This window comes from Synchiropus splendidus, chromosome 4, assembly GCF_027744825.2.
Source record: "Synchiropus splendidus isolate RoL2022-P1 chromosome 4, RoL_Sspl_1.0, whole genome shotgun sequence".
NCBI lineage: Eukaryota > Metazoa > Chordata > Actinopteri > Syngnathiformes > Callionymidae > Synchiropus > Synchiropus splendidus.
The window spans coordinates 31,940,815-31,959,725 of record NC_071337.1 but is presented as its reverse complement, the minus strand read 5'-3'; the positions used below and the strand labels follow the sequence as shown (position 1 = coordinate 31,959,725).

General features: G+C 39.4%; 1 protein-coding gene across 4 annotated transcripts; it reads left to right on the top strand.

Annotated features, from left to right (window-relative positions):
• Positions 1-204: 204 nt before the first annotated feature.
• On the top strand, positions 205-18,627 carry vars2 (valyl-tRNA synthetase 2, mitochondrial). 4 transcript variants are annotated; one of them, XM_053863829.1, is made up of 30 exons: positions 205-471; positions 542-718; positions 861-939; positions 997-1,115; positions 1,715-1,836; positions 1,908-1,974; positions 3,108-3,205; positions 3,622-3,703; positions 4,814-4,933; positions 5,272-5,380; positions 6,109-6,197; positions 6,804-6,894; positions 6,958-7,085; positions 7,372-7,475; positions 8,154-8,235; positions 9,216-9,292; positions 9,377-9,464; positions 9,542-9,629; positions 9,857-9,927; positions 9,996-10,121; positions 10,539-10,643; positions 12,477-12,545; positions 12,621-12,699; positions 13,622-13,752; positions 14,215-14,367; positions 14,440-14,658; positions 15,553-15,664; positions 15,763-15,956; positions 17,037-17,186; positions 17,634-18,627. In XM_053863829.1, the coding sequence occupies exons 2-30, from the start codon at positions 560-562 to the stop codon at positions 17,703-17,705; spliced, it is 3,183 nt and encodes a 1,060-aa protein (XP_053719804.1). In that variant the 5' UTR covers positions 205-471; positions 542-559; the 3' UTR covers positions 17,706-18,627. The 4 variants fall into 4 exon arrangements, with proteins under 4 accessions (XP_053719804.1, XP_053719802.1, XP_053719805.1 ...); XM_053863827.1 differs by having other exon boundaries at positions 9,536-9,629; positions 17,634-18,626; XM_053863830.1 differs by having other exon boundaries at positions 1,015-1,115; positions 9,536-9,629; positions 17,634-18,625.
• Positions 18,628-18,911: the final 284 nt, after the last annotated feature.

Here is an 18,911-nt window from a genome sequence, read left to right as displayed (position 1 = left end):
TTCAGAAATTTGCTTTTATTTGACTATTAAACGAAAATAATAAACTCATTGGGGTCTTGTGTTGCTTTTATTTGTAATAGTTAAATGCACTAAATTGATCAACTGTTGTGCATTAAATATAATACTATAAATATAAACATAATACTATCGAACATAATCCAAACGTTTAAATGTAAAACTGCATTTTGCGTCTTTCAAAGTAAACATGCGTTTTACCTTTCGTACCTGCGGATGGCAGTAATGGGCCCTCTTACTGAACTAACTTGTAGCCAATAGAAGAAGAGACACAGGCGTGCGGGGGGCGGAAGACGTTTTGAGTGGACAGAGGTCATTTACTTTATTTCAGCGCTTCAGCAAAATCGTATTTTTGTCACCACTGGTGGACTGTGATGTCAAGAGCATCCCGACACAAACTGACGTAATTGAAACTGCGGTGAAGGTCGTGGTTGACATTTGTACTGTCCTTGCATAGTAAGTCACTGAAAACAATACAAAGGTGTAACCTTCTTGCAAAAACCCTAAGTAGTTTTATCTCTCTCAGTGATAACTGTCTTCGAGGATGTGGAGGTCACGCCATGGTCTTGACTTGACTGATAGACTGTTACATCGCTTCTGCTCCAGCAAACAGTCAGAAGCTTCAACTTCATCAAAATTAAAACATCAAGCAGCGAAACAAAGACGGAGGAGAGAGAAGGAGAAATCCATTTTACAGCGCAGCGTGAGTGAAATTCCGCTTTCCCACTTGTAGATGACTTATTTGGAATTCCTTTCCATTGCCATGAATTAAGAGTCATTTGCAATCAAATCTAGCTTAATAAAAACGCACTTCCATTTAACAATACATTTGTTTTTGTTTCCAGGCATCTGAAAAGACACTGAAATGGAGTGAGAGAGAAAGCATCTTGTATACAGCTGGAACACCCCTTGGGACGAAAAAAGGTGATTCTGGTGGCACAAAGTTTGTTATACCATAGTATTAAACCTCTAGTATCAAAGCCTCTATTCTTGATACAGATACCAGTTTACCGCTGCCACCTTCGTACAGTCCGGAGTATGTGGAGTCCAGTTGGTACCAGTGGTGGGAGAAGGAGCAGTTCTTCAACCCGGACCAGCATGTGAGATAGTCTTTCTGTTTACTATGCCGGTGGTTATTTGACCTATCAAAGTATTGTTCAGTCTACTGTTGAACTATCATCATCAATCATTTAGACAACAATCACCAATGTCTTGTCAAATGCTCAAGCTAGTCTCCTTAATTCAAATGTTCTGTAGCCAGACCTGGCAATGTTTTGCTACATGTAAATGATGTGGCACACCACAAAAAAATCCTGGCGGAAACCCTGCCCGGTTCTAGTCAAATTTAAATCGGTCCGATTGTTATAAATGTGCATTTTTTCAGCAACTCTACTATTGATTCCAGAGAAGTGGGACTACAAGCTAACTCGGGAGTATTAAACTGATTAGACTGATTTACATGAATCCCTGAAGTTTTTGTCCTGCGGACTCTTAAGACAAGGCTCTAAACTGCAATTTTCTTTCTAAAGGTTGGAATCTGATTTGCAAAGTAGAGCATAGATCATGATTGTCATACAAAACTCATGTTAATGAATGTGTTTTCTGAACAAATGCAAAATGTTAACTGTTTATGTAAATTTTATTAATGAAATGTGCACACCGGGTACAATTAACAAGGTGTACTTCCTTGTGCGTTCAGGAGAAGTCCCCCTATGCTGTTGATCAAACGTTCTCTCTGTGCATCCCTCCTCCTAATGTGACGGGAACCCTGCACCTGGGTCATGCTCTCACCGTGGCTGTGGAAGATGCTCTGGTGCGATGGTGAGGAACAGCATAGAGGACATAGCTGATGAGGAAGAAAATCTACAGTGTGTGCCTTCTTTACTCAACAGGAGGCGGATGCAGGGACACAGAGTCTTGTGGCTTCCTGGTTGTGATCATGCAGGTATTGCAACACAGGTAAGGCTTGCTTTTGTTGACCAACTTTAACAGTATGATGTTAAGTGACCAAGAATCCATCTTAATTGTCTTTGCTTTCTGGATATGGACCCAATTGCACAAGTACAGTTAACTGTGTATATTAACTGAAGAATAAAACATATTCTGTGGTAACAACATAACATTTTTATCAGAACATTTTTTTTTTAATCCATAGACACAAAATAACTTGTAATATTGAATAAACCCAAAATAACACAAAATACACCCACCCCATTGCTTCTCATGCAAACTTCAGACAATATCTTCAGCAAAAAGATTGCAGTCTTTACCAAGTAACAAAGTGCATCAAGAAACATCATATATATATATATATATATATATATATATATATATATATGAAACTGCATTTGAGTCCCATTCATGTGTACTGCCAAGTCTTAATCTTTCACATTACATATAAAAGGACTGCAAATGTTTTCAAATGTATTTTTCTTCCCTCTTAGTATATATGTAATTGTTTCTAATGGTAAACAATAGAGCATCATTTGTATCCACTGGTTTATCTTTGGTCTGTTAACATTTTTCCTCATTTCAGAAATACATTTTTTTGCAAGATTAATAAAATATGTTCATTCTTATCTTATTTATGTTGTTCTAGGTAATGTCCTAATATAAATAATTTGCGGTCTAATGAGATTGTTTTTTTATAGAATATTGTCTAGTTGTCTTATTTTCATTTCCTCCAAAAAGTTGTAAATATATTGACATTCCCAAATATAATAAAAAAAACATTTTTTTTTAAACATTTTTGACAATCTGGAATGTTTTTATCATATTTATTCATTCCACAGGACTCACATAGGTTTGCATTAGCCACTTATAACGTAGTGAATTAATATGAATATATAATGTTGCTAATTTCGTTTGTATGAGCTGAGCGTGTCACAGCCTTTTATTAATTATTATGGCCATACTTTTATCCTTTCTCCTTTCATTCTAGATTATTTTATTTCTTTATTTTTTACAAAGTGGAAGTTTTATTTAACAAAAGATTGCTCCTGTGATGCATTCTTGTCAACTTCCATTGTCATTTCTTAGATGTAAATCCAATAAAGCAAATATTTTTCTTCATCTGTGTTTATTTGTAACAGACTATCGTGGAGAGGAGGCTTAGACAACAGCAGGGCAAGTGCAGGCGCGACTTCACCAGGGAAGAATTCTTAAAGGAGGTGTGGAAATGGAAGAAAGAGTGAGTTGACTTCATGGTCAGCTATTAGGAGCCTGAGAGGTGGGGCGACAGTGACAAACTTTTTAATACAGCGTAAAGGAGGACGGTGATAATATGTGTTGGTGTTGTGTGGTAGAAGTAAAGAAATGCTACTTTTCTTGGTGTAAGCCAGGTAATATCAGACAGTATCAGGGACCAATAGGCCTAATGGGTTGGATAATTTACGTGGTAGGGGGGTGCTTCTCTAGTATTATGTTCCAACTCTGAACTGCATGCTATACCTTTAAGTTTCTTAAAAAATAGATTTAAATACAAAATGCGTCATGTCTCTTAATTTACTTTAGGAATTAAAGGGGTTGTACTGCCCAGACCTCTATCTTCTCTTATATGCAGAAAAAAACTCTCTCTCTCTGTTCATGTTTCATCTATTCATTCAGGAAGGGAGCTGAGATCTACATGCAGCTGAGGAAGCTTGGAGCTTCTCTTGACTGGAGCCGAGCCTGTTTCACCATGGATCCTGTAAGGCCCACTTTTTGTACTTTATGATCTTGAATATGTTAAAATTGGTCTGTTGAATTTGGGTCATCATCATATGTTAGGAGATTAAACGATCACAGCTAGCTTGTTTGAACAAGTAATTTTTATGACATGCAGGTGGGCTGAAGGCGGCGGTGCTAGCCAGATTACTAAACGGCTTAGTGAACAAATTAAAGATGCATCAATTAAATGTTTTCGCAACTCATCGAAAGAAACATATGAAGGTGGTATATAGAGTACATCTGTGTCAGATGTGCAGGATGTGTAAAGGTCAAGTGTCTCTATTAAATGTTTTCAGTTCACCTCTGTCACTTACAGCCAAAGCCAAAACAAAGCAGTTATGAAAGATACTGAGACTCTTTACGTGAAAGTCAATGATGGTGCTGACAGTTCTCAATAATATAATATCATAGTTCCATACAGATAACTGTATGATGAACAACAGCATACCATTGGTCTGTTATTAATAAGATATTATATTATATGATATTATAATTTTTTTTCGTACACAAAAACACGAACAAAAATCATGTATGCTACGTCTGTACCAAATTGTAGTTGAATGTATGCGTATTCTGAAAGCAGTGCCTACGAGGCAAAAGGCTTCCAAGATACTGTCTGGATGGAATCCTGTGTCTATGTGACCAAGTGTTGCTGATTATTTATTTTTTATTTTTTTGCCCCAGCAGCACAATGTTTTGATGGGCATGCCATACTCCCCTTTCATATATATCAATACTCATGTAATGTGTTGAGTCTTCTGAACACACTCCTACTCACAGAAGTTGATTCTTAGTTTAAAGCATCCGTGTCCAGCCAATCTAATACACACAGTTTAACCAATCCGGGTTCAGCTGAAACAAGCAGCACCAGACTGATAATCACCTGATTGCTACTTGGGTTGAAACTAAAACATGCTCCTCCACAGCCCTTCTGGGACCAGTTTGATCTCCCCTGGTTTAGAATATGCACAGGATGGGCTTTACTTTATGGATATTCATTCTGCTTTTTTGTAGTTTCTGTGTTACTTCACTTTCTGTTTAAGTTTCTTTGCTGTTAATTATGATTTTTTTTGTCCATATTGATGTTAAGGCGTACAGCAGGGCTGTGACGGAAGCCTTTGTACGTCTATGTGATGCTGGACTCATCTATCGCTCAGAGAGTCTGGTCAACTGGAGCTGTGCGCTGGAGTCAGCTATCTCTGATATTGAGGTAATCACTGTTGTGGCCACAGCCAGGTAGACAGTGTTGCACCAAGTCATAATTAATAACTATGTACAAGTCAAATGTTCCACTCGCTGTGACTCAAAGTAAATGAATTATGCACAAAATTGTAAAACAGTGTGAGTGTGGGTCAGATCTCTGGCAAGTCCCTGCTACTGATTGAACCATGTAACTGACAGCCAATAACCCTGGGTGGAGCTTGATACATCTCTCCTTCTTAATGTTCTTCGTATGTTTTGTCCATCATAAACACAATTCACATTAGTTCAGTCATCTATGTTAATCTGAGCTCCTTACCATCTGTGGTTGCGCTATGTCTCCTTCAGGTGGACTACAAAGAGCTATCAGTCCCCACAATGCTCAATGTTCCTGGGTATGAAGACAAAGTGGAGTTTGGGACCATGATCACCTTCGCTTACCCTCTTGAAGATCATAGTGAGTATTTGTTTCTCGACTCAAGTAAATTCAAAGTCACAAAACAAAAGTTTCCCATAATCACAGTTTCATTTGATAAGAAATCAACATTTCAATCACCAAACATATTTGCTTGATTCAATTTGACATCCATAGCAGTTAAAACAAATCTGTGAGTCAAAGTTTTTCCCCACGTGTCAGTAGTTGCGACCTGTCAAAATTTCAGGGACATAGTAGATATGTTGAACTCAAGGAGCAGGTAACAGCAGTGTAGCCTCACAGTACGGGGGCCACAATTCGACTCCTGCTTGAGGCAACTGTGATTTCTTTTGTATTTGTCTTTGTGCCCTCAATCAGTGTTTTCCTCAATGTACGCTGAAATGAACTTTTACCTATGTCCCCTGTCTGATCCTTCAAGTAGCTCAAATTGTCACAGATCACCTCAATGTTTAGTAGAAAATGAACACGTAGCTTGTACTAAATACTTTCTGTTGTAGATGTTGTTCAATCCGTTATAAATGAATGTTTAATCTTTTCATAATAGGAATGACTTTGGAACACCAGCAACTGAACCTCAAACTAATCTTCAATAAATTGAGTTCCTTTTTCATCTGTTACTGATGTGTTTGTATACCTGGCAAATTTCTTGATGAGCAACAGAAAAGCAAGAAAGTCACAATATCTGTTGTGAGGACAGTCAGAGAATAAAAGAGTTGAGCATTGTTATTGTGGTTCTCTCACGTGGTCAGGTGGAGAGGTGTCAGTTTCTACCACTCGTCCTGAGACCATGATAGGGGACGTGGCTGTCGCTGTACATCCTGATGATTCTCGTTACAAGGTAAGTTGATATTTGGACAGTAACTTCAGTCAGTCACAATTTTTGAAAATTAATAAATAAATGTAAAAAAACAATTGCTTGTTTTTGACTGTTTACATCACAGTATTTCGCTAAAACAAGCATGAGAAAACTGTATTCCATGAAGAATTATGTGTATATATTACATTTGTGTTTTTGCAGTTGTAGTGAAGTCGTAGTGATGTTTGATGTTGTAGGGCAGGGGCTGAATAGGTGCCCTCAGTGCTCCAGCGTCGACCATGAGGAAGTAATGCTGTTATCCTGACTCTGTCCATGTAGTCTTGTGCCAGGGTCGATGGAGGCATATGATCTTCCCTGCTGTTTATGAAAGTACTGTTGCTGTCTGCCTTGTTTAGAATTTCAGGGGGAAAAGTTTATTATGTACGGTGTCGATTTGGGTGGGCAAATAAGCACAACCATCGTGCACTCACATGATTGCTGCTTTGTTATCTGCAGATGAGCTAAATGGCAGATACAGACACACCTAGGCTTAATTTCATGAACGCGACCAAACGTAAACCGGTTGTTAGATTCGTGTGATAGACTCGTAAACAACCATGACCAGACTTGTATGAAACTTTGTTCCAGGACATTCATGGCCTGATGTGCAGACACCCCTTCACCGGCAGATTATTGCCAATCATCACAGACACAACGGTGGACATGCAACTTGGAACAGGTGATGACATTTTACCTCTTAGATGCTCTCATCAGTAGCAGACATGTTGTGGCTTGACCTTAGGTGCAGTGAAGCTGACTCCTGCTCATGACCACACTGACTTCCAGCTGTCACAGAGTCATAAACTGCCCCGATTCACTGTGATTGGAGGAGATGGGAGAATGACACCGGACTGCGGACACTGGCTGGAGGTGCCATTACTATTACCTTAGTATTTTAAGTCATCTTCTCGATTTGGATCTATGACTTAAAGTATGATCGTATTTCATATTCTATGATCTTTTTATATTATTGTTTTCTTTTAATCAGCGATGAGTTTTTTGAAGTGTCACATCATACTTTCGTCATCACCTCTTGAAACCTCATACCTAAATAGTGCTCCTGTTTTGACTCTCTGTGACATGAGTTAAAGTTTGAGCACAAAAATACAATCATTTTTTTATATAATTAATTTTAAAAAATGTTTCTTGTTTAAAGGGTGTGAAGCGGTTTGATGCAAGGCGTATGATTGTGGATGCACTTGTGGAGAAAAATCTGTTCAGAGGGCAGAAGGATCATACAATGAGCTTACCTATCTGCAGGTAAAGGAGTGTCTAGGTCATGGCATCTTCTGTCGTTTTGAAGAGAACAAAGTCTATGGTGACTCTGTGGGATAGAACAATAAAATATGGAGCAAAAATTTACAAATGTATCAATAGATGTTTTCTTCAGTGTTTCATAGGCCATACAGATAAACCGAGCAACTCATAATTCATTACTCTTAACACAAGTACTTGGCCATGGCTGACACATCTGTGAGGCACCTTTCCTTTAGCACTCAAATATTTTCACTCAAAGTTGCTCTTTACAAGAGTTTCAGAATGTTGCATGTCCACCTTAGGGTAATTAATCGACCCGTCCTTGGCAAAAAGTGTCATCACGCATGGACTGGCCTCTCACTGACTGTCATTTGCGGCTTTCCCCAAAATTATACTCCTACTTGCTATATAACCAATCATATTTGAAATATTAACAAATACTGGTGTTTTTTTCGCAAGCACAATATGAGAGGTTGCCATTGTTGACATCATTTTTCAATATAGCCACATATTGAGATTTTCATATTTTCAGGAGCGTACCTGGGTCTTTTCAGAATGGTGTATCAGCCAATGGTAGACAGAATGAATGCTTTTGAACATCTGTCTGCTCAGAAGAAAAACTGTGTTGTTTCTGACTCAGAGAGGCAGAACATTTGACATTTTCTTCTGTCATTGCCTCAGTCGCTCAGGGGACATTGTGGAGCCTCTTCTGAAAAGACAGTGGTTTGTATGCAGTAAGGAAATGGCTCAAAAATCTATCCAGGTAAGTCAGCCCTCAGTTCTTCGGAAACAGAAAAAAATATCATTTGATACGCGTCAACAAAGCAGCTCCTCTCACAGATGTGGTTCTGTTGTAGTGCATGGCAAAAAATGTTCGCACTTGTTTAGGAGGAAGTTTCTTCAGTTATTACATGTTGTAGGAAAAAAAAACAGATCTTAAAATTAAAATCTCAACTGTCTGAACTTAAGAAGCACTGATGTAGTGGTGGTAGTGGAGGAAAAAAAAACTGTAGATCTGCTGGTCCAGTGGGAGCCAGGTCAGGCATGGACCAGTTTCCTCTCTCAGATTTGAGATCTTCACGGATAGTTTTTGCTTTTTGACGATTATTCATCATCTTGAAAAGTGATGTCTTTGCCCCAAATCATCCTTTCAATCAACAGGAATAAGAAAAGTGTCCAAAATGTCAGCGTAAACGAGTGCTGCCTTTCCCTGAAACACATCATCAATGATGGTTAAATCAAGCTTATTGACTGATGCTCACTGAATGACTGTGGATGTGTAGTTCTTCTCCGTGTTGTTGTCTTCATAGCTATCACTGAAACATAGGTTTGAGTATCATCACCTTGCCTAATGCAGATTTCTAATTCTTCAGTGAATATGGCTTTCAGTAATGTTTTTTGTTTAGCTTTTCTGTATTTAAATCATATCGCAGATCGATTCCAATATCTGCCTGTTAGTTCCTTATTTATTTTGCCACTTTTCTGTTTTCAAAGTGTGTTGCTTTAAGTCTTTGATCTTGACACGTTGGTGTCTTCTGTGGTAATCTTGCATGTTGCCAGTTTCAGGCTTACACAGCTGTTATACAGACACCTCCCGGCTGTCTCTGTATATCTGCTTTCTTTCTTACAAAGTTAAAAGGAGTGAATGAACATATTAGTTTTTGTCAGTGGCTCTACTCATTAAAAGTAATTGAGCAAGTAGTACTATAAGTAGGTGATGTGATGTCTTTGCCATGTCATCAGGCTGTCGAGGAGGGTCAGCTGGAAATCATCCCTCACTTTTATACCAAGACCTGGAGGAATTGGTTGTCCAACATCAAGTATGTCTGCTTTTTCACATATGTGTGCAGCAGTTCTAATACTGTACTTATGCCATCATGTCACTTACTTCTTTTGTTCGTCAGTGATTGGTGCATATCAAGGCAGCTCTGGTGGGGACATCAGATACCTGCATACACAGTACATCTAGCTAATAGTCCGGGACAAAAAGAGGTGTGGCACCATCTGGTGGATCTCATCCAAATGGGGTAGTTTGGTGCTGAATGTCCTTCTGCGTTTTATAGGAGCAGTGGGTTTGGGGAAGGAGTGAGGATGAGGCCCGACACAGAGCCTCTGTCAAATATGGGGTGACGCAGGATGAGGTCATCCTTACCCAAGGTAACGCTGTGTGATTAACCTCCTTTTTTATATTTAAAGTTGAAAATTAACCTGTTGTTGCTGCTAAAGTCATTATTGGAATGTGAATGAACCACATGCGTGTTAGTTCTTTTCTCATGGATCAGAATTTGTGTATTGGCTGCTGAAGTTATAAATAAAATGCCAACAGAAGTATGTGACCCTATCAGTAAATATCTGTTTCTTTGTTTGCATTTCTTGTGTGTCAGACCCAGATGTTCTGGACACCTGGTTCTCCTCTGCGCTTTTTCCCTTTGCAATGCTGGGCTGGCCTCAACAGGTACCAGGGAGTGTTCAACATCCTGCATCAATTTGTCAGGTTTGACCATCTCTATCATCGTCCTGCAGACTCCAGACCTTCAGCACTTCTATCCAAACTCTCTCCTGGAGACAGGTAGTGACCTCATTTTCTTCTGGGTGGCAAGAATGGTCATGCTGGGCACAGAGCTGACTGGCCAACTGCCTTTTAAGCAGGTATAGTAATTACAGCCATGCCATGCAACTATACAGTACTTATAGAGGGGTGATGATTTCTCATCTAATGTGCTCCATTATTTCTTCATTGGCAAATAGTTTGCATAAAACACTGTACAGTTAGTGAAATGTGAAAAGTTGAGTTGCACTGTTGAACAGTTGAACTGTCCTTCTCTCTGCTCCTTTTCGATCCCTCAGATCAAGTTGATGGAAGAGTCGTTGCATGTTTGATGTGGGATTGAAATAAACTTCTATGACTAACTTGCATGAGGCTTAAGTGACTGACCTCAGTGCAAGTGAATGAAATGATGTGGCAGCGATTTATGATGAAAAACATTCAACAGAATTTGGAGTAGATTAAGGCACAGGACCCGTACGATAAACTGAAGGTCAATTGCTGCCAATTTTTCTTCCCAGGTTCTGCTTCATTCTCTGGTGAGGGATAAGCATGGCAGGAAAATGAGTAAATCTCTGGGAAACGTCATTGACCCATTAGATGTCATCCACGGAGTCTCTCTGGAGGTAGGTTGCAAATCTGACTGAAAGCTTTTCATACTGTTTATTTTAAATATAGCACTTATATCTGCACAACATCTAAACCAGTGTTTTTCTACCGGTGTTCCGTGGGAAAATGATCCAGTTTTTACCTCATTTGTCCGGAGATAGAGGTGGGCCGTATGATGGCATTAAATTATGAACAATGAGAATGTGTTGACATTCTACCAACGTGAGGAGATCACTTCGATTCGCTCACATTCTGACTATAGACTATACTGTCAAGCTACAGCATGTTGATGCGCTGAGTCGCCCGTCAGTCAAAGCAGTGCAGTGGTGCGCGTTGTTCCTCTTCCCACACACTCACAGCAAATAAGCAGGTCAAATACACAACTTCCAGCTGTTTTTTAAACCTGATGTGCCTCTAATTTCCCCACACATCTTCACGACAAAACGATGGAGTGTTTCACATCAGACCCACAACCCCAAAGACTGCCTGGCTACGGCTAACGTAACATCTCACTTCAAAACTTTGATTCTCATATACTGTCAAAGTTTGCTTTGTGGTTTAGAAGTTGGTGAAAAACTAAATGCATAACAAAATAAATGCGCTCCAAAATGCGAAGAGAGGAAGAATTGTTATTTTTGATGAAGCAAGTTCTGGCAAAGAATACATAGCATTTGTCTGGAAGCTACAATAAAATCATGCAAAAGAGAAGTGATAACATCAACAGTTATTTAAAGAAAAATAAATAAATAAATCATGATATATTTTGCCATATTGCCTGCCCCTTTTCGGAGACATTTGACACAAATACATTTCTGCAATTTGTTTCTGCAAATAGCATGGCAAAATAACAACCGATTGTCAGTAGCTACAGTTTCTGTACAACTTTAAGTACAAGTGTGCTTTGGCCGAGGTTCTTTTGGTGGCGTGCCTCTGGATTTTTCCACTGAACCAAGTGTGCCATGCCTTGAAACATTTTTTTAAAACTCCGATCTATCGATGTTTTCCTGAAAGAAGAAGTGTTTGTGACAGAGAAGGGACACACATTTGTCTTTCCTAAAGACTGTTATAAGGGTCAGTGGACATTTACACGATCATCCCATTGGATGTAAATAAAAGAAAACTGCTGCTCAATTAACTTTTGTATCCCTGTCATCATCAGAATCCCCCTGACTGGAGCGCACATGTGCTGCATTATTGCAGTGAATGTGATGCTTCTTTCATAGTTAAGCACTAATAGTTTTGGAATTAATAAAATGATTACAGTGATTTGTGAAAAAACAATGTAGGTTTTGGTAAAAGAGGAGACAAGGGGAGTCAGTGTGTCATTTTGAAATTGCATGAAGATGCTCAGATTTTTCTTGGGAGTGACTTGGAAGAACAAGTTTAGAAACCAGTATTTCAGAGAACGGTTTCGAGACTATGTCAGGGAGACCAGAAGGTTAATAGAATTGAGAAGGTTAATAATGAATGACAAATATTTGTCATTCATTTTTGTGACACATAACATGTTGTGTGTTTTTAAATAGTGTTTTTTAATAGGTGTTACGTTTTCTGTTATGGAGAGACCAACGACATGAAACACTGCTCACCTGAAATCACCTTGTTTAGGGAGTAACATAGTTTCATATTAAGGTAGTGTTGATGCTGCAAAAAAAATCTTACCAAAATTTTTATGAGCGGTTATGTGTTTCAAAGCCACTCAACATGCTGAAATCATATTCTTCAGGACTTAAATGAACTAAATACGTAAATTTTGTAAACAATATTCTCTGTGTGATATTGAAAATTAATCATAACTAATAAAGTAAAGGCATGTTGGCTAAAGTGTTGCATCTATTTTTCTCTCACAGAGACTAGAGCAAAAGGTTAAGCAGGGAAACCTGGACCCCCGAGAACAGATGGTTGCCATGGAAGCTCAGGTTGGCTCCATTTTTCTCACGTCTTGTTTGCACTCCAAGTATCTTTAACATTAGTTTTTTCTTCACTTCACACAGAGGAAAGACTTCCCCACTGGGATCCCGCAGTGTGGTGCAGATGCTCTAAGATTTGCCCTTTGCTCTCACAAGATGCAGGGTTAGTAACTTCACTTACTCTTTTATTTAAAAAAAAAAAGACATTTCAATATTGTTCTTTTAATTGCCCTGAAGGCCATGTGCAATCCCAAAACATTCCATTGAAAATCACTGACTATATCATTTCAGATTCCACATTTTTCTAGTACATGATTCCTTTATTTTGCATTTTTATGAAGTACTGTTTTTTAGATACTTTTGTAACAATCAATTATAATTCTATCAATTCTAATTCAAGATTCTGGTCAGTGAACATTTTTTGCATATTCAAGGATGCATCTTCTTAAGACTCAAACTTTTCATATTTATTTTGCAACGTCACAGTAATGTAACTCCACGTCTTTCGATGTATTTTAATTTGCAACAGGATGGATGAAGGATATGGTTTGTTTGAGTTGGCATCCCCATCCACCATTTAGCAATTTTTTTTTAAATTTATTTTTGCACCATTTCAACATGTCTTGTCCACTATAATGGATCATATTGTTGTTAAATTACTCGTGAAATCTCTCATGAATTTTGCTGTAAATACATGTACCAACTCCTATGCATTGTTTTTTACCTGTGCTTTGTTTGTCAAATCATTTAAGAACAATGACTGGGACCCTTAAGTCAACTATCTCTGAAACAAGAACTATGACACGCATCATGTAAATGTAAATCATGTAAATCCCTCATCGTCTTTTAATCATCATATAAAACAACACACCTGGAATTGTTTGTGCAGACAATACAACCCACTCTAAAACATCTGCATATCACTGGAGATGCATCCACACATAAAAATATTTTAGTAAATATATACTGTAGATTGTTCTTGTTCTATCACTTAAGTGTGAGCAAAATATTTATCCAGTGTATAGAATCGTATCTGTGCGAGTCCTAAAATTCTCACCACTCACTCTTTCTGTGCTTCCCCTCAGGAGAGGATATCAGTCTGTCCATTTCTCAAGTGCTGAGCTGCAGGCACTTCTGTAACAAAATGTGGCAGACGGTCCGGTTCACACTGCAAGCACTAGGCAACAATCAAGTACCAGCTGGGACTCTAGAGGAGGTAAAATCCCTTTGTATTTTGACTATCCTGCTGTTTTCATGTTTTCTCTGACTGACAGCGGAAGATCCTCTTCATCCTGTGTTTCCTTAAATCTGCTGTGCTGTTTCCCATCTCACACAGTGTCACAGCAAAAATGAGTCACTCTCACGACAATCATTTGCATATTGCTTTCTAAATGCAGAAATGTTTGAAGTTGGAATGTTTACACTTCCATTTTTGATTAACAAAATGTCCTGTTCAGTAAGTTTTGAACAGCCAACAGATGGTGAAATTTGTGTACTAAAATAAAATATTTGATAACAAGATAACATGATTTTTTTTCCAGAATACTGCAAAAATATTTTGACCATTTTCAGACATTTATTACACAGTTTAGAATTGTTTTACAGAAGTGTGACATGGGGTTCTTGGGGGAAGGACTTGTCAACATTCTTTTCTCCCTCTCTCCTGTAACTACATCAGCTGTCTCCTGCGAGCGCGATGGATCGCTGGATCTGCTCCCGCCTTTACAGCACTGTGGCGCAGTGCGAGCACAGTTTTGAGAAGTATGAGCTGCACTTGGTCACATCTGCTCTTCACTCATTCTGGGTGAACAACTTGTGTGACATCTACTTGGTGAGGACGATGACGATGATCTACCATGTTGGTGGAATATTATATCACTCTAATGTTGCTGTCTTTATTCAGGAGTGTGTGAAACCAGTGCTCAGTGTTGGAAAAGATACTGAGCCACGGAGAGCAGCCGGCTCAGTTCTCTACCACTGTGTGTCTGCTTCCCTGGCCCTGCTCTCCCCCTTCATGCCCTTCCTCACTGAAGAGTTGTGGCAGAGACTCCAGATGCTCAGAAATGGAGCGATGACTGACACCAGCCTGTGTGTGCAGCCATACCCCCGCGCCGCTCAGCTGGTACTGTCTCATTTGTAGTTGAAGACACCAGAAATCCACCACTTTCTGATTGATTATGTGATTATGTGATGACCACATACAGGCGTAAGTGCAGAGTAGGCAATATTGCATCTCAGAACACCCATATGATGTGTTTCGAGCTCTGTGTGACATCTCAAGTATGATGGAGGCAGGGGTTTGTTTGACAGAGCAAAAAGTAGGTGTGAAGTCGAAAAGACAAATACCATGACTTTTGAAGACCTCTGCAATCGTTTGTTCCTTGTCCCCCTTTGTGTATTTCCTGGACATTTCATCGGCTTGACAATTTACTCTTTCTCCTATTGCTCAGTCTTTTTTCGACCATCCTCCTCTGAATGCCGCGTGTGACACAGAATGTATCTAAAACAATATTTTCTGGAAGTCACAGTTATGCTTCACATCCAGGCTCTTATTGGGGAACAATATAAACATCCAGTCGGCTGATGATCCCCCACTCTGGGATATCTCTGTAGTATCTGCGCTTCAACATGGCAAACTCATTGACTCACTCCAGCAGACCAGCCATGTTGCCAGCCATGTTGCCAGCCATGTTGCCCTGTTAACTGGCACAGAGGTTCTGGTAACTGACACAGAGGTTTGCTGATCCGGCTTCATAAAACCGAAAAGGAGTTTCTGCTGACTTCCATGAAAACCAAATCTCTTCATAACTTTAAGTTCATAACTATGTTATTTTGAACACAAACTGACGAAACAGCATCATCAAACAATAATCTCCTTGGCAGAGGTAATTAAAATGAATAGAAAGTCAATGCAACTGGATGCTTGGATGAACAATGTCAGTACCTGTATTTATGTAAGTGGGCTCAGAAAGAATTGTTTCCGTCAGACATTTTGATGTTTTCTGGCTCCTATTAGGCACACTGCCACTCCCCTGCGGTGGAACAGGATTTCCAGTTGGTGCAGGAGGTGGTCAGAGTGGCTCGGTCACTCAGAGCCCAGTGTGGACTGACAAAAGAAAGACCTGCATGTAAGAAATCACAGTTGATGCACACACAACCAACTCTATGACAAGAAACATGTTTCAATGCTCTGCTCTGTGCATGTCTGTGTTCTTTTGCGTTACAGTGTGGGTTGTGTGTTCACCCACGCAAGCAAGCATTGTTAAGACCTATGCCTCTGCTGTTGGGACTTTGAGCCGAAGCTCTGACCTCCACATCTACTGTCCTGAGGGAGGGGAGGACTTTGTGTCACCACCTCCACCCAGTGGTAGCCTTATGGAATTGGTCGACCACACTTGTCAAGTACACCTGCATGCACAGGTAAGGGGCGTCCAGGTTTGTGTTTATACATACTTTAGCCTGTAGGCAGGACTGTCGGTTGCCTCTCCAGAAGATGTTTATCTTTGCATACCGGGTTAGGTATGAGTTGAGTCCGACTGAACGACTGACTGATCACACCACAAAATCTTTCCTGAACTGACTTCACCAAATTTTCTTGACAATTTACTCTTTCTCCTATTGCTCAGACTTTCTTCGACCATCCCCCTCTGAATGCTGCGTGTGACACAGAATGTATCTAAAATAATATTTTCTGGAAGTCAACGTTATGCTTCCCATCCATGCTCTTATTGGGGAACAATATAAACATTCAGTCGGCTGATGATCACCCACTCCACGCTGGGATGTAGTATCTGCACTTCAACATGGGAATCTCAGTGTTTCGCTCCGGCAGACCTGCTTGCCAGCCATGTTGCCCTGGTAACTGGCACAGAGGTTTGCTGATCCAGCTTCATAAAACCGAAAACCCAGAGTTTCTGCTGACTTCCATGAAAACCAACTCAGGCTTTTCACTGAACTACCTTTCTGAAAACAGACTTCTGGTTAAGGTTAGCCATTTGTTCAGAGGCTGGGAAAAGCATTATGGCAATGGGAAACCTCGCAAAGTTCAAAAAATATGATCTCCATATCGATAAATAATTCACATACATAAATTTCAAGCACTCCCCAAGCTTACTTAACATTTCCTTCATTTAGCAATTAATTATGTCACTGGCTTCAGCAACCACAAGACACCCCCAGTTGATATGCCCAACCGAATCACACACAGTCGATATTACCTATTATTATTACATTGTCATTTAACTCACATGGTGGCATTTACTTAACAAATGAGTCAAGAAGAAAATGGCATCTCACAGCTGCTGTCTTGGAAAAAAAGGCACTTTCCATGGTAGCAAATTAACACACTTGTGAGTGTGGTGTACTCAGTAACATATAAAAAGTGAAATTCTGAGAGAAACAAACTTCAGCTGAATGAAACCATTCACATTTGACATCGGCACCAAGCAATTCCTTACAGTATCAATCAGATAATTGCTAATCCTGACCTTTTTCTCCCAGACCAGTGTGGACTCTGAGAACCAGATTATCCGACTTGCCCATCGCAGAGAGAAGCTGCTGTCCAAGATGCAGGACATCATGCCTCAAATTGAGTCTTCAGACTACCTGACCAAGGTCCCTGCTCACATCAGGCAGCAGATGGAAAGAAAGGTAAGGAGCAAGTCATAGAGGTTCTTGATCTGCAACACATTGTTACTATGATGGTTAATAATCCATTGACTTCAAGTAGAAGATAATGAAAACAAATCAAAGGTTTGGGAACGCATGATGATGCTTTTTAAGAAAGAGTTCAACCAAGAGTAAGAGGAGGCCTGTGATGAAGATGGTCAGAGGTGACTCTGAGTCAACCTTTTTCAGATGGAGTACATATTTAAATAGTTAAATTCACATTCAAAATGTAAAAAATAAATAAAATAAAATACTTGGGTTCTTGTTCATATGTGTCAAAAGAATCCAAAGGATGACTCAAGAAGTTTTTCACATTTCCTTACTTAACATTCACCCGAAGGATTATTGGATGTGTTTTATTTACCTTTGTATCATATGGTTGTGGAAAAAAATTCCAGAAAGAATCCTAACATTCTCACTTGTTTTAAGTTGTCAGGTCTACAGCAGGAAGTGAAGAACATCAACGAGCAGCTGAGGACTCTGGAACAAACACAAACATAGAAGCTGCTCAACTGAACGTCCTTGAAGAACACCAACCAAAAGACTGTGGGAAAGCATCTGAATCCATTTACTGACTGGTGTCTCAGCAGTACAACAGGGATGAACTCTCTAGCGTTTGTCCAAGCAAAGTTGAGATTCCAGTGTTATCTCTCCTGAAACATGCTTTGGCCGCACAGGAAGCCTTGACCTCTGGCAAGACCATCTGCTTCCTTTTTTAAACAACTCTAATTTGGTGCAAAACGTATTCCAACATGTTGTTTGCCGATGCTTGAAACAGGATTTGCAGGTCCTGCCAGTTTTGTTGTAGGTTGGATCATCATTAAATGATGGAAATTACTTAAATCTTATGAACTACAATCTCAATCCAATCTCTGCACATAGCAAAATTACAGGATATGAGATATGTGGTGACAGAAGGATCTTCTAAGTTTATGTAAATATGTGTTGTGGTCAAATTAACTAAATTATGAATTACATTAATTTCTTCTTCACCAACAACAAGCCGAATGTTCCTGGGAAGAATAGAGCCAACATGATTAGACCAGGGTTCAGGCTCACACTGACAGGTCCAACAGAATAAAAAATGAATCAAAACACAATGTAAGTGAACTGCACTCCAACTTGATCACCCAAGTGTAAACAAGAACAACCAGGTGGGGACACCAGCTCTTATGTACTTACTATTCTGAGGCTATGTTAGACCTGTCTAACTGGTCTTGCCAATATAATAAGATGACCCTCCCTCATTTCTGTATCTGTTTTTTTTTTTTTTGCCTTATGATGAAAGCCTATTGGAGGTTTTCATTGCAGCTGTCTCCAGAAAAAAAATTGAAATCCATGAAAATCAATGTCACTAGTGATGTGTAACAAAGGACTTGGGTAATCCCCTGTAACATGTTTCACCTTGCAATCTATGTATTAAAAATGCAGTCATGTAACATGTTCAACTGTATGCTAATTGGGTTCAAGATGGCATCTCGAGGGTTGGAGCCCGCTTAAGTTGTCTTGTGTCTCTCAGTCAGTTCCAAACTCTCTACCCTTGAATAGAAGTTTCTTCGTCAACTACTTTTTCTTGGAAACCCTGATTTTGTGTAGGTTTTTAATTCCATTTGAGCCAAATTATTTATTATTCGCTCGATTTCTTTTTTTTTTCTAACAATGTATCCAGTCTTTGTACAAACAGTTTTTGATACTGGTCAGTAATAT

Excerpts from the sequence above, each read along its gene's own strand:
- vars2 (XM_053863827.1), top strand. The coding sequence starts at position 560 with ATGTGGAGGTCACGCCATGGTCTTGACTTGACTGATAGACTGTTACAT. Across the intron at positions 1,837-1,907 it reads GAAGATGCTCTGGTGCGATG|GAGGCGGATGCAGGGACACA; the intron begins GTGAGGAACAGC and ends TTTACTCAACAG. Across the intron at positions 15,957-17,036 it reads AAGTACACCTGCATGCACAG|ACCAGTGTGGACTCTGAGAA; the intron begins GTAAGGGGCGTC and ends TTTTTCTCCCAG.